This window comes from Stegodyphus dumicola, chromosome 2 (genome assembly GCF_044657685.1).
Source record: "Stegodyphus dumicola isolate Sdum_Otavi_A_Nest chromosome 2, ASM4465768v1".
Classification (NCBI taxonomy): domain Eukaryota; kingdom Metazoa; phylum Arthropoda; class Arachnida; order Araneae; family Eresidae; genus Stegodyphus; species Stegodyphus dumicola.
Genome location: NC_140769.1, coordinates 270,411,649 through 270,438,551, shown reverse-complemented (window position 1 = coordinate 270,438,551; position 26,903 = coordinate 270,411,649). Strand labels below are relative to the sequence as shown.

General features: G+C 32.3%; 1 protein-coding gene across 6 annotated transcripts in view; it reads left to right on the top strand.

The window, feature by feature from the left end:
• shot (dystonin-like protein short stop) overlaps positions 1-26,903 on the top strand; it is a 696,871-nt gene that overhangs the window by 572,992 nt on the left and 96,976 nt on the right. For 5 of the 6 annotated variants that reach the window (XM_085812140.1, XM_085812142.1, XM_085812141.1 and 2 more), the window contains 5 exons: positions 590-780; positions 2,458-2,620; positions 8,067-8,150; positions 10,607-10,816; positions 17,771-26,248. In XM_085812140.1, the coding sequence (XP_085668266.1) occupies positions 590-780; positions 2,458-2,620; positions 8,067-8,150; positions 10,607-10,816; positions 17,771-26,248 (9,126 nt within the window). The remainder of the gene's footprint in view (positions 1-589; positions 781-2,457; positions 2,621-8,066; positions 8,151-10,606; positions 10,817-17,770; positions 26,249-26,903) is intronic. The other variant, XM_085812144.1, reaches the window with a different exon arrangement.

Below are 26,903 nucleotides of genomic sequence, written 5' to 3'. Positions count from 1 at the left end.
CCTGTTTATGAAGCTCCCTTCTAATTGTTTTGGTACTCACAGGGTTCGGTAACACAACATTCATTTCAGCAGTAACTTTAGCAGCTGTGGTCTTCTTATTTTTCATCACAATTGCCCTTAATGATCGTCTGTCACGATCACTCAGGACACACACTTTCATCCGCGCTGTGATTTAGGAGATGATGTTTTTCCGCTTTTCAAATATGCGGAATAAATCTTCGATGCAGTACCTCTTGAAACACTAAACACCTCGACTACCTTGCTTACGGAAGCACCTTTCATACGTCCTCCAACAATTTGCCCACGTTCGAAGTCTGTTAACTCTGACATAATGCAATGACAACCTCACATAACAGTACTCCGACAACAACTGAACCGTTTAGCACACTTACGAAGTTGTATAGGTGGCGTCAGTAGTCAAAAACGCCAGCACCACCTACATATTTCATTAAAATCAATCTTTCATTTCAAACATTCATTTCACAAGGTGTTTCCATATTTTTGTCCATCCACTGTATATATATATTAAAATATATTATTATTAATTATTAACTTCATTTAACATTCTTTTTAATTTTTTTTTTTTTAGACCTTAAAAAGGGAAATGCAGCATAAGCAAGTGATGTTTGAGCAAATAAGTCAGAGTGTGAGTTCTGTGCGTCATTATGTTGAATTGAGTCGACCTCATCAAACTGTGCATACAGATGTTAGCAAGCTTGAAGAAGATGTGAAAAAAGTTAGACGACGATGGGACCTGGCAGGCACTCAAGTTGCTGATAGGTATTTTAAGTATACTTTTTCAAATATTCGTTTATTTTAATTTGCCCAAAATGGTGTGTTTATATTTTGTTGTTTTTCTAATTTGATGTTGTTGCATTGTTAAGTTATTACAGTTGATCTCCTTATGCTGACTATGTCCAAAAGTAAACAATATTCATGAGGAAATAAACAAAACATTCCCTTTTTAGAAATGACCATCTCCACAGCATACCATAGAATATCTGCAAAACAATTTGGGAATCTGCAGTCAAACTTTGTAAAGCCAAAATTAATTAGGGGGATTGATTATGGAATTTTGAATAATCAGGTTTCACTGCATGTAGCATTGTTACGAGATGTCCAACCGCGGTAAAATAGCTTCCCCGCAAAGCAGGTTTAGGGTTGCCAGAAAATGGCAAGAGAAGACAGGATTGTCACATTTTGTGAGAAATCGCCCATTTGGTGACACAATTGACGATATGCAAAACATTCCCTTTTTAGAAATGACCATCTCCACAGCATACCACAGAATATCTACAAAACAATTTGGGAATCTGCAGTCAAACTTTGTAAAGCCAAAATTAATTAGGGGGATTGATTATGGAAGTTTGAATAATCAGGTTTCACTGCATGTAGCATTGTTACGAGATGTCCAACTGCGGTAAAATAGCTTCCCCGCAAAGCAGGTTTAGGGTTGCCAGAAAATGGCAAGAGAAGACAGGATTGCCACATTTTGTGAGAAATCACCCATTTGGTGACACAATTGACGATATGCCATAGACGGATGGAGAATCTTCTGGAATGAATTCTTACTGGTTTAGCCCAGAATGCTCTCGAACGCAAGCCAGAAGCTATATAAAACCTGCTGATATGCAAAGAGTCAGTGCTCTGTGCCTAGTTGAGTCAATGAGCGAGTGTCTCGTAGTCCAGTGCCATATTGGTCATCGAGTGCATCGAGAGAGTCTCTTAGTCTGTCGCGAGTTAGTGCAATCGAGTTTATCTCAAAGAGTGTTGGGCTCTGAGAATGACCAAATCGAGTCGGGAGTCTCTAGTGTATCGTCGAGTGCATCGCGAGTTGGAGCATTGAGAGTCTTGAGAATATATAGAGTTCTGAGAACGACTGAGCAGAGTCAGGAGCTGCACTCTGGTGCTTTGCCGTGAAGTGGTCTTCACCCTTATAGCCTGGTAGCCTGAAGGCTGTGTCGCTGATTGTTTCAGCATGTTTATAGTAGTTCTTCGAGGCCCGTAAACATGTTTTTTGAGCTGCCGTGAGTAATACTGGCTAATAAATTGTGTTTCGATACTTCATCAAGTGTCGCCATTTTTCACTCCAAATCCACGAACCTGTACGTAAAGAAAAGGTAACGGTATTATGATAATTTCTATTATTGATCAGAAGATTAAAAATGTATTTCTTTAAAATAAGTTAAAGAACTATAGATGTTCCACAGAAATTCTTCAGTATTTTACTAGCATTTAATGCATTCCTATCTGTATAAATTTCTAGATTGCCAGAAGTAAGAGTATTCAAGACTAAAAAACTAAGAACAGTACTTTGTCAACGTGTAGCACTTTTTAATGATTGTACTTGTAATTTTGTGATCCATGGGTGGGCTATCTCTTTAAATAATGTGTGTTGCTGTCAATTTTGACAGAAAGTAATTTTTTATTGATATTGCAATTTCTTCAATTTTTTAGACTTCGAGCTTTAGAAACATCTATGGACTTACTTCAAAGTTACAAAGGAAAGTACAATGAACAAAAAGTGTTTGTGAGTCAAATGTGTGCTAAAGTAGAATCTCTGAAATCTGTTAGCCGATTGGAAGCGCAAGAAATGCATCATGAAATTGAATCTTCAATGGTAATAAGCGAATTAATAAACATATAATAATATTTTTTATAATAATATCTATGGATAATCATTGAGTATTTATGTGAAGTTTATAGTACAAACGTAATATAAACATTTCTTTGTAAGTGCATTTTGAAATAGCAAGGCTTATTTTCAAAATGAAAATTTCAATCCTTAAATTAGAAGTGTAATCTCACTTGCCATTTCTAAAACTGATTCTGTATATGAAATTTGCTTTTCTGACTGACAGTTGCAGTATGTTTATTTTTGATGTGTAGAAAGTACTTATAAACTTGAATGCAGGAAAAGGTATTCAAAATAAGCTAAGCTACTTGAATTTTATATTATGTTTCTTTATTTTGTATCAAATTTGCCACAATTAAATCTATATGAATAATTATTTTATAATTAAGTATATGCTTTATTATTAAAAAGACTTACATATGCTAGTCACTGAATTTTTTTTCTCTCAATGCATAAAATTAAGGTAATTGAGAAATGGAGAAATATGGAGAGAAATTGGTGAATTTCTCCAATATCTGGCTTTATTTAAAATTATAAATTCTTCAAGTTCCCATTATTTCTGTGAAATTTAAGAAGTTTGCCATGTATCCTTTAGTGGGCAATTAATTCACAAGATACACTCTTTTACTCTACATGCTATTTTATTATGTGTACAAAATATATCATCACTTGCATACACACTTATAAGTACAGCTACTCATAACTACAGCTACTCACATTCCAGTTATTTTTTAATTGCTGCACAGGCTTCGATGCTTGGCGCTATGCCACCTTTAAGTCCAATTATGATATACCACATCGATAGTTCATGAAAAAGTTCTCTTAGAAAGTTCTCTGAGAAATCATCTCTATTTGAGTAGCTAGTTTATTGAATGCTTTAACCGTGTCAATTCAAAGCCGATTTTTTTTCCTATAATTTTTAAGTCTGTGGCAGAATCAGAAATTTTTAGAAAAACAACTACTACTATGAATTTAGCAGCTTTTATTCCTAATTCTGGAGGAAGAATAATATAAAATTTAAAACCCATATAACAATATTCACTTAAAAATTTATATTAAAAAATCTATTATAATTTTCATCTTTATTCTGACTGTAGTAAAATTGCATTTCTCAAAGACATTGGCTATTAAGTAGCAGGTACTAAACTGTGTAATCTGTAAAACTGTAAATTTGCAATGAAATGGTAAATATATTGGTAAAAAATCAAGATAATGACAAATAATCTAACAAAAATTTTAGTATTCTCCCAGTAGGTGAGACACCTTACTTAACTGTCTAGTTACTTTACGAATCGATAAGGTGGCACCACTAAAATTGTTGTTTTTACTCATATTTTTCTTCCACCATTTTATTCAAATTTACAGATTTATTATTTAATATTAATAATATGTGTTTTCTTTTAAGATATTTTGAATCACAAAACTAAGTATTCCATTTGAGTATTGATTAATAAGGTTTGGTTATCTTGCTGAAAACTTAACTGGTTTAAGCAAGTTATTGCTACTTGAGTAGTTCCTATTAAATGCTATAAAAATGGATAGGTAGACTGTATTAAAAAAATCCATTGAACCAATCCATAGCCATAAATGTAGGCAAAGGCAATGAACTCGCCGATATCGCTGCAAAATCTGCTGATATTACCTCTGAAAATGATTAGGACAGACAGACAGAATTTACAGACATACAGAATTACATCAGAACAAAGATCTTGTCCAGATGGCAAGAACTCTGGGAATGCCAGACTCTGAATAAATTAAGGGCAGGTAAAATCCAATTTGGAATATTGGGAGCCGAGAGGGAACTGAAAAGAGGATGTACTACTGACTTACCTACGAACTGGTCACTGCAGACTGACACATCAGTATCTCTTTAAAGGAGATAATGAGCCTATTTGTGGCACTTGCAACATTCCTGTTTCAGTCAATCACATTTCAACCTGCTGTCCTGCATTTAGTCAGAAATGCAAATATTATTTTAACTCTACGAATGTTAACTTAACAGATCTCATTGGAAGAAACCCTCACATCAACCTCATAAGATTTTTAAAAAGACATCTCTTTTTACCATATGATTTGAAGTTTTATTTTTCCCCCTTTTATCCTGTTCTACCTATTGCTAGAGCATTTCACAGTCATTTTTCCATGCCTTCATCAGTATTGCAGGTTCATTTTAACAATTCATCTGATGCAGTGTGTTTGGGCATTTTGGATTTTATTCACCATTCGTCTAGTGCATAATAACCTTCAAGGTTTTGTGCCATTAAAAATCAACCAACCAACCATAAATCTAGGATAAAGAGTGATTTTGGCATTTCCAGTAAAAACTCAGTGGCTTGTCTTAATTTCTTTTTGAATGTTCAAGGAATTCTCAATCCTGTTAACAGTAAGATTTTATTACTCCGTGACTGAAGTACACGGTAAGATTTTAATTACTCCTTAACCAAAGTTTGTTATCTACATATTCACATTTTAACTAATAACTGTCTCTGGGTGGTTGGGTTACTAAGTGTGTAAGTCTGAAGATTTAGCTGCAAGAGACACAAGATTCAGGCTCCTGTGTGATCGCTGCATCCTGAGAGGAACATAAACATAAGAACATAAGCTTTTGTTAGCATAACATGGCATATTTCGAAGTGAGAACCAGTCAAAAAACCAATTTTTATGATGCGTGTTTGTAAGCTTTCAGATATAAGCTTTCTGTAAGATAGAGTTACTTTGCAGAAATCAGGTCAGTGTAACAGCATATATTAGCTATTGTTCAGCATAAAGGATGTGAGGCAATTACATGGCAAATTGTAATCTGAGCTTTGTAGCAACAGGTCCAGCAGTCAGAGTCCTATGTGATTGAGAGAATGACGACATTCGACGAGGCTGGGCGTGGATCAGTGGTCAGATCGTCAAAGAGCCAATGGCATAGCTGGAAAGAGAATGCACTTTCCAGCTATTATTTGAAACATTTAAATTTTTCAAAGCATTACTTAAATCAGTTAATTTTATAAGATAATTAGCCTTTGAGGCCTCGTTATATGCAGCAGAAGCTGATGGGGGTTGATTCATTGCATTATCACTAAACTAATTTGCCTGATTCCTAGCCATTTCCGCTTAAGAAATTCCTTTTTTAACAGTGCTATCTTTTTTTTTTGGTGCATTTGATCTATTTTTTTGGAAACATCTCACACCCACAATATGAGGCCACATGACTTTTTTGGCAGTTTGACACTTTGGTTGTTCCATTTTGCCCTTATTCAGTCAGTCCATGGTTTTGTGATCCAGAGCACATTTTACACATTTTACACACTTGGGCAGGAAATGACAGTTTTTCGAAGAATAGTGCCTCTTTTGACAGTTGTAACACTGTGGCACCTGATTCTTCGAAACATATTTTTCTACTGTGACAACAAATAACAGTAGATCAGTAACATGAAATATTTCATCAGCCAAATCGTTCTTAATTACTTGCACAAGGAACAGCAGCATGGGCGCGCAAGTTCTTCTTCTGGTTAAATGTGTTACTTTGCTGATGCTAAAACCTTTTGCTGAAAGAGCGTGAGCAATATTGTCAGTCTTAGTGGTGAGAGATAAACCTCTGAACATCACTTTTATTGGGCGTGCGTAGTTGGCGTTTATCACATAATGTTCGATTTTATTTTCCAGGAAAAGTGCACTTAGCATACGGTGATCATAAGCCGTTCTAGGTAATATTTTCAAAAGTTCACCATTAACTTTGCCTAGAAATTTAGCCTCAGTTTTTAATGCTATGTCTTTCAAAAATGCTTCATGTATCAGCTTGCCAGGGTTAACCATAATGGATGATGTAAGTCTGAACTGAATTATCACAGCTAAACTTGTTAAGTTGTTCCTCAGCTTATCTGGTTCTACAGCTTGTCATGAGTCTTCTTGGTTCATCCCACATTATTTCACTAATTTCTGCCATTTGATTTCTTTCAATTTGGTCTAGCCTTTGCCCCATGGAGTTAACTATATGTGTTTGCATTGTACTTGCCAGAAAACTTCACGTATTAAAGGAAAGAACAGATGAAAACCAGTAGTTTCTAGCATATACAGTCAAAAGTCATTAATTTGGACACCCATAATCCGGAATGATCTATAATCTGTACCTTAAAGCTACAAACTTTCTGCGCATGCGTTGCGTTGATGCATGCGCATAGGCATTTACGCGTGCGCGTAAGACCTTTACAGCTGCGAATATGCGTGTGCGCATGCACATAATACATTTACGTATGCGCGTTTAATGTATAACAGATGATATAAGTTAAGCTAAAATTATCTAATTCAGTTAATGTTGCTGATTGCGTTGTTCCTTAATCTTCGAATTGGATCCGGCTTATTATTTTTTGCAGACTGTTAGAGCAATTTTATAAAAGAAAGCTTGAACTTTCGATTATGTCAAATAGAATTTCCGATATATATTTACTAATATCTAAAGGATCTACAAAGCGAAAGTATGTTTCAAAGTCCATTAAACAGAAAGTGTAATTGCTGCAAAAAATGGATAAAGGCATATATATCCTTTGATTATCTAATCATTCCGAAATATGTTTATCAATTTCACGCTGCTCTGTGGGGGGAGGGAAATGCCACGGCGTGCAATGAATTGGAAGTTGATCTGTCAGCACTATCCTTATCTTCAGGGCAGATGTTTTTATTTTATTTGGCTTATAATTCCTTACTAAATGTAGTATTTCATCTCGATGTACTCCGTCTTTGATATGATTTAAATCAAGTTCTTCGTCATTATAATTCGCTTCCGATAGTGAAGAAAATGACACAGAGGTTATTGAAAACGAAAAAATTTCGATTGTCAAAGTAGTCGGTATTCTCGACGCAGCAATTATAGGACTAGAACAGCAGAACTTTGTAACTAAACAAGAAATTATGTCTGTTTAATAGAATTAAAGAGAAAGTATTATCACATGAAAACGAAGCAACTTAAACAACTTACATTGAAAGAAATGTTTAATAAAGTAAACAAATAAATATTAAGCTTTTTCTTTTTGTAAATTTTGATACCCTTTAGATCATAATTGTTCTTTATTTCATAAATTACGGTTTCATATTTTGAATTTTAGAATTTGTGCATGCCATCTTACGAGATTTAAACTGATGATCTATAATCTGGAAAAATCGATAATCCGGAATCGCCGAAGTCCCGATGAGTCCAGATTAACGACTTTTGACTGTACCATATATTTATGGATGTAATTGGTATGAGAAGTTCCTATAAAAAATATTTCAGCTTAATTATACAAAGGGGAAAAAAGATAATGTAAAAATTCAGTGCAGTTTTTAGACAGAAAGTTTGGATCAAACTATGTTTTGATAATATTTATGTCAGGAGACTAGTAAATTTTATATTTCTTAAACATTAATGGAGCAATTATCCTTTTTTAAAATCTGGTTTCATTTTTAGAGTACTTACCACACACTGAGTCAGAGAAAAGCTGCCATTGAAGATGTAAATGTTGATGGTGGTCGTTTTGTGCGTGAAGCAAAGGTAAGAATTCTAATGCTATAACAATAAGGTATAACTACAAACATCTTTGCACTAAACTAGGAGTTAGAATGGGATTAACTTAGTTTCAAATGCTTTTAATTAAATCAATTAATATATTATCACTTAATGTAGCAATTTAATGCTGTGCATTGCCCTGATTATTAATAACTTAATGTACTAAATTATAACAACTAAATTGTATAACATCTAAATTCAAATTTTAGAGTATTTATTTCAGGAAATAAAGTATTAAATAGAGGAATTTCTAATTCCCCCCCCCTCCCTGTACGACATTTCGTGTTCCTCCTGTATTTATTTATTGATTAAGTGATATAAATTTGATTCACTTTATTTTCATTCCTGCATTTTCTTATTGTTTAACTGCTAATTTTATATCAAGTAATCAAAAACCATAGGCGAAAAAAAGAGACATTATGATGAAATATCAATGGAAGGGATATATATATACAGGAGTTGGAAGAGTACAGATATCCATCAGATACAGAGATGTATTAATGAGAAAGCTAAAATATTATTTTAAATATGTTTAGCAAAGTAAGAAATATGTGTATAAATTTTATTTGTGAACTTTTATATCTTGAAACATTTTTTTAATTCTAAAGCAAACAAGTGACACATAAGATTATTATACTTTTCATGCAACAATTATTTAAAATTAATTTTTTATATTTTAGTAAATGTTTTAATATTTAAAAAGGTTTTTATAGAAATTTATTTCTTTAGATTTTTATGATTGTATGTATTAATTATTTAAAACAGTTTGCCATAACTGTTCAAAGTATGGCAAATTATAAATATTAGCCAAAATGAATGACTGTCTTATCAATAGCAGTAATTAACTAAATGTTGTATCTTTCATTTCAAAAGCGCATATACTATGTGTGACATATACTGTGCATCCATTTATAAAACGTGAATTGCAGAAAAGTATTGGTGTTGCAAATCAGAGTATGGGCAGATTTCTGAATTCTGATTCATCATGTGATGCATGCATTATCTTGCTTAAGTTTTATTGGTGAAACGAAGAGAAGAGCCCATTTTCAATTGGATATAAAAGTTGATTATTATTTCTTGCTCGTCTGAATTTCCCAAACTATGTTAGCCTTCTAGCAGCCAAGTGGCAAAGTCTCTGAATACTGGTAGTTCGGTCTCAGGTTCGAATCCCCTAAACAGGCTGGCTGCATGTGCGTTTTCGTGGTTTTCCCCATGTGCATTGTATATATAAGCCAGTTTCTCTTAGAAAGTCCTCCATGAAGGCATCTCTCCTTTAGGCATATAGCCCTCAAGGCTTCGTTGTAATCACATAAACCAAACCAAACCGAAACTATGTTTAATTTTCAGAAATAAATTGTGTAAGAAAAGAAACATGAATTGTGGAGCATGAGTTAAAGGAATATTATAGTTACACGAGGGGACTAAATCACTTTGCAAAGATAAAAATTGCTGTTTACACAGCTATTAATATGACATTTTTTCTCGTGGTAAAATTAATTATTTTATCTATTTTTAAGCTTAAAAATGAGTCCCATGAAACTAGTAATGTAATTGAATTGTTATTTTAAAAGTTATATTGAAATTGAAGCTTTGGCAATTGTATACTAGTAGATAAATTTTGAAGTTGTAAAATTGTAAATCTATATAACATTATTTCAGTTTAAATGCATACTTACTACCTGCTTCGAATTGCCACTCACTTTTCTGAACTGCTACAGTATTTAAAATTCACTCATTGAAACTGCATAAGGCTCTAAATTATGCTAATACAAATTGTTACCTTTCTTAAAATTTGCATCTTTTGAAACTGAAACAAAAATAGATTTTGTAGTATATAATATTTGATAATATATGGTCTGAGATTTATTTATTATTATTATAAGAAACTGTTATTGAATTTGCTCTTTCTGAAACTAAGCCTAAAGTAGATTTTACTGTTGTGGCATTCTGAAAATTTGATTTGTAATTAATTTATTGTTGTAAGTGCTTTGATTGCAAGTTTTTACTTGTACTACACAAATACTAATAGGTACTCCTGAGAACTGAAAGATAATAGTTTTTCTTGTCATAAAAATATATTCTATGCTCTGAACTTGCTTACTCATATCTTGCGAGACCTAAAAATTGCTAAGTATAAATCTTTGGAGCTGAATGGAAGTCTTGCAATCTGACTATGTCTGTGTCCTCTAATATTACATTAGCATTAGCCAGTTCCACTTAAAATATCTTCCTCAAAGATATAGCTCTCTCTCTTTAGGAAGATTATCCTCAGATGCTTTGCCCATTATGCTTCTGTTATGAATCAGAATTTTCATATTTCTCACTGCTCTGAATTGCTAAACATTTCTGCAAATCACGTATGGGACATTTTCTACCATCCGAAATTCCTGTGGGTCCTGGTAGGTGAACATGATATGTGAGCTTGTGTATCCTCTACTTAGATATATGACCTCCTACTGAAGCAGTATCAAGAAGGCCTTGATGATAATCCTGCTGCATCGGATGCTAAGAAGGCCAAACTGTTATCAGGGGCTGAAATCGTTAGCCAAGAACTAGATGTTTTAAACCAAGAATACACAGATTTGGTGAATACTGTGTTACAGAGATTGAATGAACTGAAAAGTTTAGTTTCTAGTCAAGAAGGCCAAAAGGTAATTAAATATCTTGAAAATAATTTAGAATTAAGAATTAATTTCCATATTATACCAGTATAATCAGCATATTTTTTGTAATTGTTTGCATAGACAAATGGTTATCAATATGCTTTCCTTTTTATCATACAAGTTAAATCAAAATTATAACATCTTATGGCAATTTATTTTCCTTAGTAAATTTAATCTATATTATGTGTATAGTTTTTTTAAGAAAATGAAATTTTCATTACAAGTTATGGAAATTATTGAAAATTAGTGGTAAATAAAAAGGTTTATGTGTAAGTTATTTAATTTCATAATTTTTATTTTATAAATTGAAGTATTTCTGAAATTATCAGTTTGTAAAAGTATCTGTTAAAGAGAAGTGCCTATATTAAAAAGGATAAATTTGGTCTTTGTCTTGGTAGTTCCAAAATTTGAGAGTTAAAAATGCTATAATAAAAAGAGTTCTCTTTATGAATGAGAATTTCTGAAGTGAAATACTTTCTGTGTTGCAAAAATTTATGCACATAGAAAAATCAACCTGCTATCTTGAAACTATCTGATATGCAGATATATCTTAGCCATCAGGCAAGTGATAGAAAACATGCAGTTTAATTTCATAATTTGTATTTTATAAGGATCTAAGGTTTTAAGATAATCTAAGATAGAGTTTATGTTATAAGTTAATCTAAAGCAAGTGGAAAATGCATACCCAAAACCCATATAAGGTACACTGCTTAGTTGTGGGTCAGTTTGAATTACTTATGCATTAATGTTTGTATTAGCAAATGAGAATGTCCTGAAGACTTATCCAGCAAGAATCTGAGCAAGTTTGATGGAAAATGCATCATCAACTTTAAAAAAAAGGGCTAATTTTTCCAGCAAAAAACATATCACAGTCAAAAGGTAACATTATGTGTGATAACAGTAAAGCTTTCATAACCATCATGAGGGCAATGACAGATCTAAAATGAGAACTTCTTGGAAGAAGGGTGCCTTAAATGTGAACTAATTTAGTTGTATGGAAGGTTCATTATCTGCAATTCATGTTATAAAACAATGTTGCAAGGTTCTGGAGACCAAATTTCCTTCTTAGTCTTCATTGTATTGCTACTTTTGGGCATTAGTTAAGAGTGCTGTCATGGTTGCAGAGTATGGAATTCAGCACAGTGGGGCCATATTGCATTCAGTGATAAATCATAGTTTTTCCATATTTTGGATAACCAAAGAATCTGTATTTGCAAGTGGCCTGTGTAAGCCTGTTCCTTTGTGGATTGGCTTGCAACTATCATACTTAGTATTACTGCTTGAGTATTCTTGCCTGTAGTATTTTGTTACCTTTAGTGATCCTTCAGAGCACTAACAATTCTGACAGTATTTTGATGATGTTCTGCGAATTATTGCTGATACTATTGTTTTTGTCAGGTCTTCTTTCAGCAAAGCATTTAACATATCTTTGATTCTATATCTGATCAAATATCCTCATTCATTACAATTAAATGCACCGTAGGCACCGCTTATGATCACATTTGTCCATGGCTATTTTGATAACATTAACCAAATGATAGCATCAAATGTCGAGGAAAAAAAAGCCTTCAAAATGCAATGAAATTTAACTAATGTAATGTGGAAATATCAGAAGCATATAAATAGGTTAAGGCAAGAAGAATAAGCATAATCATAAATTTGACTCTCTTCAGCTGCAGATATGTAAATGTCAAAAAAGAAGCCGGTCACACGAAGAGGATGGAAGTCAAGCTACCAATGCCATGTATTGATAAAAAATGAAAACAACTATGAAGTAATTTCCTTAAAGGGAGGGTAAAATAGACTAGAATCTTTGTGTTAATTAGAATTGAGAGATTTGTAAAATCCCTCTAGGAAATCTTAACTCATCAATGGAAGATGATTTCGTCAATGGAAGATGATTTTTGAATAAATTTGACTGAAGAAAAATGGAAAATGTGATTTTTTTGACCAACAGTGTTAGGGAATAGAGGATTTATATTGTTCCCCCTAGCATATACCTTAATGTGAAATTTTAAAGCTGTTTTAGTTTGACGAATGCAAATGAAACCACTGTGGCCAGGAGTCCTCTACCCCAAGTGTTCATATCTGGAATAAGATCTTATATGGAATGTTATTGATAGAATAGAAAATGACTTGAATATTGAACTTCTGTAAAAAATGTAAAATTTTATAGCTAATCGATTGAAAGAAAGGAATGACAACAGAAATCATATAATCTCTTTAAATGAGAGAGTGCTTTTTTATGTGTTGAGATGTTAAAAGTTTCTCATCAGTAATGTTAGGAGCTTGGTCAGTAATGTTAGGAGAAAAGTCTCTGTCAATAGTACCTGCTATTAAGTAGTTTAATTCTTGAGAACTAAACTACTTTAAAGGAGTTGCTAGTTGAAACTGTTAAAATTAGTTGCTCTTTAGCAAAAATGGATTCCCATGTTCTCTGAAAAATATTAAGCATATTGTGAACTTAACAGTAGCTATTGAAAGCCTGGAAGTAATTTCTGCAATAGATCTAATAGGACATGAGGGATTTGAGATGTCTCCATAAAGAGAAATCAAGAAAGAAACAGATCAAATAAGCCTTTGGGGCAAAGTTATAAGAATGCCTCGACCAGCACTTGCCTGAAAATATGACATACAGGTAAGCATGCACTGCTATGCTGAAATGTGCTAGTATGCTGTCTTGCTGAAACTATATCTTCCAGCAGATTATTGATGGTACATAATGCAACAGTTCTGGCAAATCTTGTTGGAGGAGCATCAGGTAACTAGTTTCATCCAAATGTTCCAGCAACATGCACACTGTGGCCTCAATGGTGGCTTCATTTGTGTTAGATATTTAGGTGTTCTCCACTTTGCTGCAGGAATTAGTGTGTAAATTCATTGTGTGCACATTGATTTCTAAGTTGCAACTATGCAGTGTTGATGTTATGAAACTTCAGCATGACCATGATGTGGGATATATTATATGTGTGACAACTTGTAACTCTAGTTTTCTAATATCAACTGCTGCCCTACATGATACATAATCTCTTGATATGGCCAGGATTTGAACACTACTGCTACAATCCATGTCATGCATTCAGCATATAAGAGCTTCCTTTCTGAGAGCTTGCAGTGCAAGGGGTCAAACATCTTTTGGTCTGAACATTGCATATTGAGAAAACGCTATCATTGAAACCTTTGTATTTGTCTGTCCTTATCATATATCAGCCAAACTATATCACATATATATATATATATCAGCCAAACTATATCACATATATATATATATATATCAGCCAAACTATATGCAAAGTATGCATTTGCTTTCATCTTGTATGTATTGATCCATGCCTGGTCACTGATGAACCAGTTTGCAGTTTGTTACTAGATTTTATACACATATCTGACTGCACCCTCTACAAGCATGTAATTGCTGCATTTGTGGTCATACTTTCTGTCGTGAAAAATGTTTTGGTTTGTGTTATCACTCTTTATCATAGAGTTTAGAAAACTCTTAGCAATTTAATTTAGAATTAGTTTAGAAACACCTTATATAACAATTTTGGTTTCAAGATTATTGAATAAATGAATTGATTGCTATCCAGTTTTAATCATTTCATCATCTCTGTTCCATCATTGCTCCTAACAGATGTCATTGCGATCAAACTATTTCATTGCATTTTTGATACAGAGTTTTATATTTGAACCTGAAAAATATGGTACATCTATATTGATGTGGTAAAGAAATTTATAAATTTTTTCCCTTGTTTAACTAAGAAGAGAAACTGATAAATACTGGTAGATATTTTGAAACATTACAGGTTAAAATTAAATGAAAATATGTAAGTTGTAGTGTAATAAAAAATAAAGATCTGAAAACTGGTATGGAGTAAGAGAATTATTTGGGGTAGGTAACAGTAATCTCAGTTAATACGAGTATTAGTTCTAATATCTGAGAGTAAGTAAATCACAGTAGTCAATAAAATATTTATTTTATGGAACTGCTATCTATTATGGAGAGCATCGGTGCAAGATAAATCCAGAATTAGCAAATTAAGTGAACAGTTAGTAGTATCCTGCTTGGGGAAAATGTTCAAGTTTAGTCGTTAATATTTGTAGTCTGTAGTAATTCATCTTTTCCATTTGCAAAAAGCTGCATGTGTTGAGCATGTTACTTTTAAAGCCGATTGCTTAAGCAACATCATGTCAGTGTAGATATTCTTGCTATGCATTTACACGTTTGTTTCCGCTAGGATAAAGCTTTCAGTCCTAGTAACAGATGGGTCATAATTTTCCAGTTCTAATTCAGGGTAATTGTATTTTAGTTTCTTCAGATACTAATAATCCATTTCATGCTGCAAATATGAAATAATATATAAGTAGTGTCGATAATCTAAACTTCAAATCACTTCAACTTTTGCTTAACATCCAAATTATTTTTTTTTTAAATTTCCCTGCCATTGAACTTGTAGTGGAAGTCAAAATTTTGAGATGCAATACTTATTGTTAATTAAAAGTTATGCTGCTACCGTAAATTTTATTGGATACTTTCAAATTGTTATTTTTAAACTCTACTCGGTATCTTGCTGGCATCTTAAACTCTTCTCAAGCACTAGTATCAATTTTGAGTTAAAATAACATGTTGAATAATGATTATTGGAGGAGTAAAGCAACAAGAATCAGCATATTTATAGATTTACAGAATTGATTTCAAAGGTTTAAATATAGAACCTTTTTCAGCTGCAAGCATTTGCAAAACTACTCTTGCTGATTTATGAATATTACTCTGATTCTTGTTATTTTAATTCCTCCAATAGTAATATAAATTATTAATCATTTTTATATTTGATGGTCTGTGAATTTCACTGAAATTAGATTTATACTAAAGCCGATTTTGAATTTCTTTAGCTGATTTTTTAATTGTAAAAACTCAAAATTTATTGGGCTTTCATTTTTAGGGATAATTGGTATATGTGTATTGTTTTATTTTTGAGTTAAATCTATAGATTTATATATATTTGTAAAAATTAGCAAGATTTTTTTTGTTGTTTGAATCTTTTTAGGCAAGGTAGAATGTTTTGGACAGAGATAGCTTCACTTTTTATTGTTAGTTCTATATGTTTCCTCTGTTGCTAAAATTACAAATTATCAAGTTAAAAAGGAGGTTAAACTACTCAAGGTTGACACACTGGGCCTGATTAAACATAAGTAAAAGAGCTTTTACGTATAACCTGCCTGCTTCATCATCTGGAGCTGTGGAGGATTCAATGAGTTTGTGACCTTTTCTTGGTTTCTGCAGAGCTGTTGTACTCAGAATCAAAATCCATACATATGGAAGATTAAGAAGAAAATTTCTGTTGCAATATGGTTTGGTACTAGTTTTAAGTGCTTCTCTAATTCTGAGGCTGCTTTTATGCTGGGGTTGTAGTAAGATTTTAGTCTTGTCTCATTAGATTATTAGGTGTGGATGCTTGGAGAAGTATTTGATCAAAAGATATATTTTTGTTGAACTAGTTGGCAGGGTTTATTGAAATCATTTTTATATTTGGCAATTCTTATAGATTGATGTTGACTTGATGTATTGTGTTTTTGTGCTTGTATCTTCATTGCAATTGGGATAGTATATACCACAAATGCAGAAACTCAATATACTGGGTCAATAATTAGAAAACAATAAGTAAGAATTGCCTGACATAAAAAAAGATACCAATAAACTCTCTGCCTAGAGTTCATTAATGAAAATAGCTCATCATTAGTTAAAATCTTCATCCACACTCAGTAATTTGAATCATCCAAAGCCAAAATCATTGCTAAACTCTGGCATAAAAGGAGCCTAAAAATTGGAGAAACATCTGAAATTATGACCAAACTACATTGCAACAAAGATCTTCCTTTCAACCTTCCACACATCTAAACATTAATTCTGATTACAGCAACCCTGTGGAAATCAACAAAAGGTGACAAACTTGATCAAAGCAACCATTCTAACTCTGGCTGATAAAGCAGACAGGTCATCTGAGAAAATTCGTCACCTTTTATTTATATTTAAATGTGGTTTCAACATGTCAATTTAGAGTATTTTATCTTATTTTAAACTTCAGGTTAACCATGTCTGCCAATTAATTTTTCCATCATTATGAATTATCACTAGATGTTATGAAAAACCAATATTTATTATTATAATGATTCTCATATTAGAAATTTAAGCTCATCATTCAAAGCTTGCTCTACCATAAAAGAGTTTAACTATTGCTAAAGCTTTTATAAATATCATACTTAAATCTAAAGATTAAATCCTGTTTTATTATTAATTACATAGCATACTGGATGTGTATTGAAACATTTCCAAAGTATAGTAAATGATATGCTTAGAAAAAAGATATTAACTTTACATTGATAAAGGTCATATTAGTTATACAGCATAATATTTCAGCTATTGTTACCATTGCAAACAATGCAATTTATAGATGCTTTCACAAATTGATATTCATAGTTTAAAGCTATGTTGTTTTTTGAATTATTTAACTCAGCATATTCATGCATTGAAAAGTTATTAATATGTATATTAGAGTATATTATTGAAATATTAGTGTGTATGTATTGAAAACATTAAGGCTCAGATAAGTGTTTAAATGTGCATAATTTGATGCAAAACATTAATTATTAATTGGCTTAAATCAGAACACAGTACATATATACATAAATATTTCGTTAAAGTCTGTGCATATGAATTGAAATATTCCTTTCTTTGTTTGTTTCTTATTTATTGCATATCATTCATTACTTTTTGTTGTTATCAGAAATTTCCTTGGTAAATGTTATTTCAGTGCTTGGTTTTTCTATTCTGTAATTTCTCTTATTCTGTCTATTATTAAGTTTTACTCTGTTATTTTTGCATGTACTTTATTCTGATAGGATTTTTATTTGTTTCTGTTTTCCCACATTTCCTTTCCCTCACAGTTTTCTGTTACCATCATTCAAGCTGCTCCCATCACTCTGAAGACATACTGTACAGAACTCATCTTGGAACAAGTTCCTTATTCTTTAAGTCATAAAACAAACTACATTAACCATACATCATTAAATACATCAGTTTCCAGTACAGGAGAAAACACTACTGAACATTTACAAACAAACAACTCCTTTCAACATGATTTATACAAAAGCTATTTGCCATATGAAATCCATAAGAAAGAGTCCCCTAAGACACCTTACACCACAGTTCTAGATATAAGCATGGATGTAGAAAACTCTGCATCAGAAAAAGACGAACTTTTAGAATATGCAGGAACTTCATTATCATTTACTGAAGTAAAATGTAGTCAGAGATCAGTTTTTTTTAATTGTAGTAACCAGACCATCTTTGAAAAGAAAACTATTTTTGATGCTAGTACTAAATCAAATATTAGTTTCAATGAAGCTTTAGATAAAAATATAATAAATATGAAAACATTATGTTATCTAGATAGTGTTAGGAAAATGGAATATTCTTTCAAAGAAGCCATTTCTTTGTCTTATATTGATGCCAGTTTCTATAACAGTATTATTCAGTATTATGATATCACAGATCCAAAGAATAAAAAAAGTATTACACTTCTGGAAGCAATCCAAAGAAAATTATTTAATCCTAAAACAGGAAAATTTATGGATTCATCAAATGAAAAAGATTTATCTGTAGAAGAAGCTGTGAAGTTAGGAATAATAAACAAAGAAAATGTTATATATTTTATTGAAAATAATATCATAAACAGTATTAGATATTTAATACCTGAAGCTGTTCTTAAGGGTTACTTGGATCCAGATTCAGGTATATTTACTAGTCCATATTCTGCAGCTTCTTTTTCCATTCCGGAAGCATATTCATTAGGTTATTTGTATGCTGCTTCTCCCATTATTGAAGATTCTCTCTCGCTTACTGATGCACTTAATTCAGGATTAGTTGTTGAAGATGAAGGTAAAATATGTGATCCAGACTCTGGTAATTTGCTTACTATTAATGAAGCTCTTGTTCATGGAGTTTTATCTAAGCGACTCAGAGAAGTAGTTGACCCTAGCATTGGAAATATTGTTACAATACCAAATGCTATAAATAGTAAACTTATTGATCCAGATACTGGTTGTTTCTTACATCCGAAAGATTGCCAGCAGCTTTCTCTGAAAGAAGCTCAAAAACGTCACTTAATTATGCCATCATTAACTTTAAAACATGCTTTTGAGAAGGGTCTTATCATGGAAAATGGTGAAATTCTGAATGTTTTAAACTCTACGAAAGTCTCACTGATAAGGGCTGGAGTGATCGGTTTATTAAGTCTTGATGTAAAATGCATTTTGTATCCTGATAGTGATAAATTGCTAACTTTAGCTGAAGCTTTAATTTTAGGCGTTATAACTCCAGACTGTAAATATTTTGATATTAAATCTAATGAAAAAATATCACTTGCCCAGGCTGCAAATAGAGGGTACCTTGCTGCAGTAGATAAAAGAATGATTTTTGATATTGAAGGCTTCAGGGACACTACAATAAACGAGTATGTGAGTTTTAATTCAGCTGTTTCAAAATCTATTATCGATAAAAGTTCTGGCTATGTTCAAGATCTGAATACTGGCCAGCGCATGTCTATGTTGGAGGGTATTGAACACAAATTAGTTATACCTCAAGTATTTGAAATGCTGAATAAGAATATTGGCATAAATGATGAAAACGGTGTTGAACAAACTCTTCTTGAATGTGTCACAAAAGGTTTATTAGACCCTCAGACAGGTCAGATAATTGATCCTGGCTCCAAATGTCCTCTAAGACTGATGAAAGCTGTTCAGAAAGGCATTATAAGTGAAGAAGGTGCTGTAACGTTAAAATCTCTTCTCAATATTACTGTTACTTTGACTGCTATAACAAAAACAACTACAAGGTATGTCACTGTTGCAAGTCGAAGTTTTGGTACTGACTTAAAAATTACTTTTGATGAAGCTTATGAAAGAGGTCTTATTGATGAAAATCGTGGTACATTTAAGCACCCCTACAGTGGAAACATTATGCCAATTGAAGAAGCAATCAGCAAAGGGTACTTAAGTATACTTGATTCTTCTAAGTCAGAGGCTCATATTTATCAGTCTGAAGAAACCATTTTTAAAAATAATGTGAAATTCAACAAAAGTGCTTCAACTGTTTTTGAGCAACAAAATTTTGAAGCTATGGGTTCTGATAGTCTCAATGAAAATTCTGAAAATGCTTCGATGCTTGATAATAAAAACAGTGAAATCAATGTGCCACCAGATAAAATTTTCAGTTCAGTTTATAATCATTTCACACCTCAAGGTTTATTTCACCAAGAAAGAAAAGAAAGTACTGAAATTCTTAAAGAAAGCCATGTTCAAACTATGCATTTTGAAACAATCACAGAGCAGAATTCTAGTAAAAATAATTTAACTTCTGTGCATGAGCCTGCATTTTCTTTAAAAACATTATTATTTGAAGGAATATTAAATCCTGATTCAGGGTATTTGAGTTTCAAAGATTCTGATGAAGTGATGGATTTAAAAAGCAGCATCACAAGAGGTATATTAGATCCTATGTCTGCTCTTGTAGTAGATAATTCAACAAAGAAATATATTCCATTAGATTTAGCCATCCAACAGAACATATTATCTCCAACAGGTGTATATTTTTTGTCTAATGGACAGATATCTATGAAAGAAGCACTTGATCAAAGTTTTATTATATGTATTAGTGCTAAGGATAGCAGTCCAGAACTATTACTACAAAATGAAGTAAATAACCAATCCGTAGAAAATAACAGCATTATCTTCAATAAAATTTTTAGCAACATGAAAGTAGATATGGTTGACATAGGAGTGGAAGTGCAAAATAGCACTTCTTTGGAAAAAACATGCGTAGAAGAAAATTTATCTAGTCAAAATTTTCAGCCAAATATACAGAGCAATTTAGAAATGAGTGCTGACAGTAGTGATGTAAGCTGTATGAGTATAAACTCAGACAACAAAGAAAATATATTAAATGGAGAAATATTATTAAATGAGGCTTCTGTTAAAGGACTGCTTTTACCTTTCAGTTCCACAGAATGTACCACCAATTCTATAGCACAAAATGCCATAGAATTCTCCGTAAATGGCAGCATTAGTGCAGTGCAGTCATTTGAAAACAAATCTCACACTGGGATGGTTATAAATTATTCCTCTGCAAACTCGAGTTCATTAGTCAAAGTAAGTGAACATGATGTAGATAGTAATATAGCACCAAACTTAGATACATCTGCTTGTGAGGACATGTCAGATAAAAACAAAAATGTTGCTGAAGAAGATATTGATCGAAATGAGAACAAAAAACGATTATCTAAGTCTCAGTATACTGTTCCTAGATTTGAAGTAACTATTGGCAAAGCTCAATCTGTCAAGTCTCCAGCAAAAGCTGTCGTACTCAAAAAAGTGAAAAGGAAAAAAGTACATCCAAATTATGCTGCTGAGAAGGGAATAACAGATGAAAAGACGGCAGCAACTTTGAAAGACATTGCAAACTTAATTGGACCAGATGGACAATCTCTGTCACTTGAAGAAGCTGTAAGATTGAGTTTCATAGATGGAAGTGATGGTGTAATAAAGAATCCTAAGAACAATGAAACACTAAACATAAACCAGGCTATTTGTGATGGTTTACTAGATCCAGAAAGTGGACACTTTATTCTTCCTGTTGGTCGTTCTTTAAGTATTCCAGAAGCAGTCACCCAGGGTCTTGTCGAACCTGTTCAACAAAAAATAGTCCATCCTGAACATGGTGAACATTTATCAATTCAAGAAGCTATTGTATGTGAAATTATTGATCCAATGTCGAAAATGACTGAGCCTGTTACTGGCAAAAATCTTACTCTTGAAAATGCTATAGATGCAGGTGTCATTAATGGTAATAATGGTGAAGTGCAGACATGTGATGGTACAATGACTATGTTGGAAGCAGTTAAGCAAAATATTTTTGAAACTGTAGCATCAGTTGAAGTCAACCTTCCACCTCTTGCACCAACATTTGCTGTTGCTCTTCGTCAAGGTTATATTGACCTAGATAAAAGAAATTATATTCATCCTATTACAAACAATGTTATTCCTCTTTTTGAAGCCATAGACGAAGGTCTCATAATGACTGGTGATGCGAAGCATTTGGAAGATTCCATCTATTTGTGGACTGCTCTAGAGAATAAACTTATTGATTCTGTATCATGTGCCATAATGCATCCAAATTCACGAGTTTCGATCCCAGTTGAAGAAGCAATTGATTCTGGATTTCTTTTAATTACCTCTGAGAAACCTGCTAGTATAATTTCATCTAAAGGAAAACAGGAAACTGGAGACAATTTCCAAAATGTTTTGATTCCTGGACATTTATATATGTTATGTGACTTATTAAATTATGGGCTTTTAGAAGTTAACAGATGCATCCTTTCAGTACCTTACAGAAAAGATAAAATACCATTGGCTTCTGCATTGGCTGAAACTGTTATCTTTCCTGATGCTATCATACAAGCAGAAAATGATCAAGAAGTGGCATTAGTTGTGAATTCAGCTGCTGAAGTCAACAAATCAAGTCCACTCAACATAGCAACAGCAATTTCTGGTGGTTATTATAATGAAGTGAATAACACATTTCTGGGACCAAACACCAATGATATTTTGTCCCTAGATCAACTTATGAAAGAGCACATTAATGAATTATCATTTTGTAAAGTAAAAGATAAAAAAACGCTTGCCTTTTTTCCATTGTCTGAAGCTATGTCTCGATCACTTATTGATGAAAATTCTGGAATGATATTTGATGAAGAGAGTAGTACTTCAATTTCTTGCTTTGAAGCAACTTCCAAATGCCTTATTGTGTATATCCCAACAGAAGATAGATGTGTTAAAAATATAAGGCCAATGACTTTTAAAGAATCAATAGAAAGAAAGTTTTTTGACGTAGAATCTGCTGAATTAAAAATCCCTTTATGTTTCAGATGTTTTTCATTGAGTGAATCACTTCGTTTGGGTTTAATAGAAAGATCTTCAGTGTTGGTGTACAATCCTTTAAAGGATGTACTGATTTCCCTTATAGAAGCCTGCAAAGCCTCTATCATTGACATTAATGGTGATTTGTTTATTCATCCTATTACTAGTCAAGAAATAAGTTTAAAAGAAGCTTTTAAGCGTGGATTAATAGTTCCCAAAAGAAAACCTATGTCTCTTGAAGCTGCCATTAAAATGGGACTTGTGAAATCTGATTGTGGTGTAATAGTAGATCCTGTTACACAACAAGAAAGTAATATAGAAATGTCAGTCAGGGGTGGTTTAATCGACCCTATATTAACACTGATTAAAGACACAAAGTCTGATAAATTATTAACTTTGGAAGAATCCATGCTAAGACGACTTGTTCTGAAGTCAGGAAAAGTAAAGTGCACTGCAAGAAATACCTTATTAAATTTTCAGGATGCATTAGATGAAGGGATTATACAAACCCAGCAGTTAAAGCTAACTTTAGTAGAGGCAATAGATCAAGATTATTATGACCAGCATAGTGGACAATTTTTTAACCCTTTAACTGGTTGCAATATAACATTGGTAGAGGCCGTAGAAATGAAATTTATCCTTGAAGAATCTGCCAAAGTAAAAAGTGTAAAAACCTGTCAGTTTATTTCATTAAATGAATCAATATCTCTGAACATTTTAGATGCTACCAGAGGCACTTATAAACTTCCTCAGCCAGTAAATTTGAAATATGCTCTTGATATGGGTTATATAATTAATTATTCCATGCCATTAACATTATCAGAGGCGCTAGAGCTTAACTTATATGATTCCCAGACTGAATTATTTAATGACTTTCATCAAAGTGAAAAACCATTGGAGGAAATGATATCTGCTGGTTATATTAATGGAAATGCTAAGACTGTGTTTGATATGTTTTCTGATGAAATTGTATCACTTCATGATGCAATACAGAGAAAAATGTTAGATGCAAGAAAAGGATGCTTCAGAAGTCCATTTGATCAATCAGAAATGAATTTGTATGATGCTTATGAGCAAGGTATAATTTTACCTTACAAAAGGAAACTTACACTATTGGAATCCATTAACAAAATATATTATTGCCCTAAGTCATGCTCATATTACAATCCAGCCATGGATTTAAGGCTTACAATTTTAGATGCAGTAGAATCAGAATGTATTGATGTAACTAAAACTCTTATTTGTGATTCAGTGGACCAAGCTATTTTTTCATTTGCAGATGCTGTGAAGCAAAATATAATTGATCTGTCAAATGGCACTTTATATCTTGAAAGACTCAAGCAACATATAACATTCCAACAAGCAGTTGAAAGAGATATATTTATGGAAGTCATATGCATGTCTGTTAAAGATTCAATAAATACAGGAGTATATCAAGAATCAACTGGTTTATTCTTTAATCCTTTTTCCTCAGAACATATATCTTTAAAAGCTGCTATTAACTGTGGTCTTATTGATCCAGATACAGTTAAAATAAAGCAAGTCATAGAGAAAACTGTATTGTACATTTCTCTTGAAGAAGCAGTAGAAAAAAATGTGGTAGATCCTTTAAAATCTTTAGTGTATTCTCCTGATGGCTCTTTAGTACCCTTTAACCTAGCTTTCGAGGAAGGCCTCATTGTAGAAAATCATCCATCTATTTCATTACAGAAAGCTATTCTTGACGGTCTTTATGATAGATCAACAGGGCGATTTCATATTGCTTCACATTCCAAGAAATTAACACTTCGGGAATGTCTAAATCAAAATATATTAGATGGGAATCTTCCATGCTATTGGGATGAAAATTCAGAAAGACTTCTGTCTTTGAATGCTGTTGTAAGGAAACAAATAATAAATTCTACTTTGGGGTTATTCCAAAGTTCTAAAGAAAATCATTCCATTCCTTTAGATGAAGCTTTAGAACAGGGTGTTTTACTTGATATAGAAAAGACTTTAACTTTATACGATGCTCTTAAATTTGACCTATTTGTAAAATCAGGAAAATTCTTTAGCCCTAGAAATGGCTTGTTGATAACTTTACGGAAAGCTTGCGTTGATAGCTTAATTTCTCCACATACATCATTTGTGAAAAGTCCTGAAAATAAAGTGATAACCCTTTGCCAGGCTGTAAATGATGGCATAATTGATGATGTAAATGGAAGGTATATTTTTATAGATACTGGTGAAACTATATCTTTAAGAGAAGCATTCAGTAGGCAGCTTATAATTCTCTTTAACAAACCGTATAGTTTCGAGAATGTTCTTAATATGAAATTATTCAATCCTGAGACAGGTCAGTTTTTGGATCCAATATCAAATCAGTTTTTAACTGTTGAAGAAGCAGTTAATAATAATTTAGTGAAAGATGATATAATGGTTCATGATCATAAAACAGAATCTCTGAAATCTCTTCGTTTATCTTTGACTGATGGTACAATTGATGTTACTTCTGGTACTTTAAAAGATCCTAATAGTCATTGTTCCATAAGTCTAGATAAAGCTTTTGAACAGAATTTTATCATTTCACTAGGACCTGAATTTTTACAAAATTTTATGCAAAACAAAAATTTTTCAGACTTGTGTTCTTTCCATCGTGTTGAATGTACTGTGGAAGAAGCAATCCAGAAAAAACTTATGAATCCTGATAAAAATTTTATCAGAGATCATAATGATGCACAGTTAATCACAGTAAAGCATGCCATTGAAAATGGAATGATTAATTTACGAAAGAAACTTGTATTTTGTCACATTTCAAAAAGAACTAATTCTCTCGTAATCCACTATGAAGAACAGCAAATATTTGCAAGAAAACCAAATTCTTTAAGTGAAACAATTATGGAAAAGAGTCTTAATGTTTTAAGTGGCATGTTTACAGAGCCTAATTCTAAGCAGATATTTACATTGAAAGAAGCTGTGGATCTTGGCTATATTGATTGTGGGTCTGCTGTAGTTAAAGATACCAAGAGAAGGCAATTTTCAAATTTGAAGTTTGCATTTGAAAATAATACCTTAGATTCAGATAGGGGAATGGTTATTAACACAATGACAAATCAAGTACTAACATTAAATGGGGCCATTAGTTCTGGTCTCATGTTAACATATCCATATTCATTTAATCTTACAGATGCTTTAGATTATGATATGTATGACAAAAACACAAATATGATTAGAAACCCATTCACTAACATGTATGAGACATTGTCCAAAGCAGTTGCCTCTGGCCTTATTAATCCTTCAACAACACTTGTGAAGGACACTGCATCAGGTTGTTTTTATGATCTAAACATTGCCCTCGACAAGGGTATTATATGCCCTGAAACTGGATGTCTGATGAATGTAGGCAATGGTGATTCAACTACTTTAATGGATGCATATCAACGGGGATTGCTGGTACCATCTGAAAAAAGGGTAAGGTGTCATTAATGTGAAGATTGGGCGCAATAAAATGCTTGGCTTGCCTCTGCTACATGCCTGGTGCATGTGTTTGTGTGTGCGTAATAAAATAAATGTATTTTTTCATACAGAATTTATTCTACAGAACATTTTATTATATGGAATATATTTCACAAAATGTGAAGTGCATATTCTTTCACCAGTGTTAAGATAACACTGATGATGATTCCTGTAAATAATGATGATATTTAAAAGTGTTTATTGTTATTATTGAATTTGCATGCTGTTACAGTTATTAATTATACTGCTGAAGCTTGGTTTTTTAAGCTTTGCTCATATAACACAGCACATATATTACTAACAAAGATGCATGATAATCCCAACCTTTCATTACGGCTTGGTACAAGCTACTTTTTGAAAATTATATATAACTGTATTTTTTTGTATATGAAAACAAGTTGTATCTTTATTATTGTATCAAATGTTGCCTTTTATATGGGACAGGAAAAAATACATGTTTTTGAGTAACTATATATATTATTCCTGTAAATTAAAGCATATTTTAATATTTAATATAATGTTCTAATATTAAAATTTTCAGGTTTGTTGAATTTAAAATAGTTTATATTTTTAATGTAAAAATTATGAAAAAACAGTATTCTAAAATTAA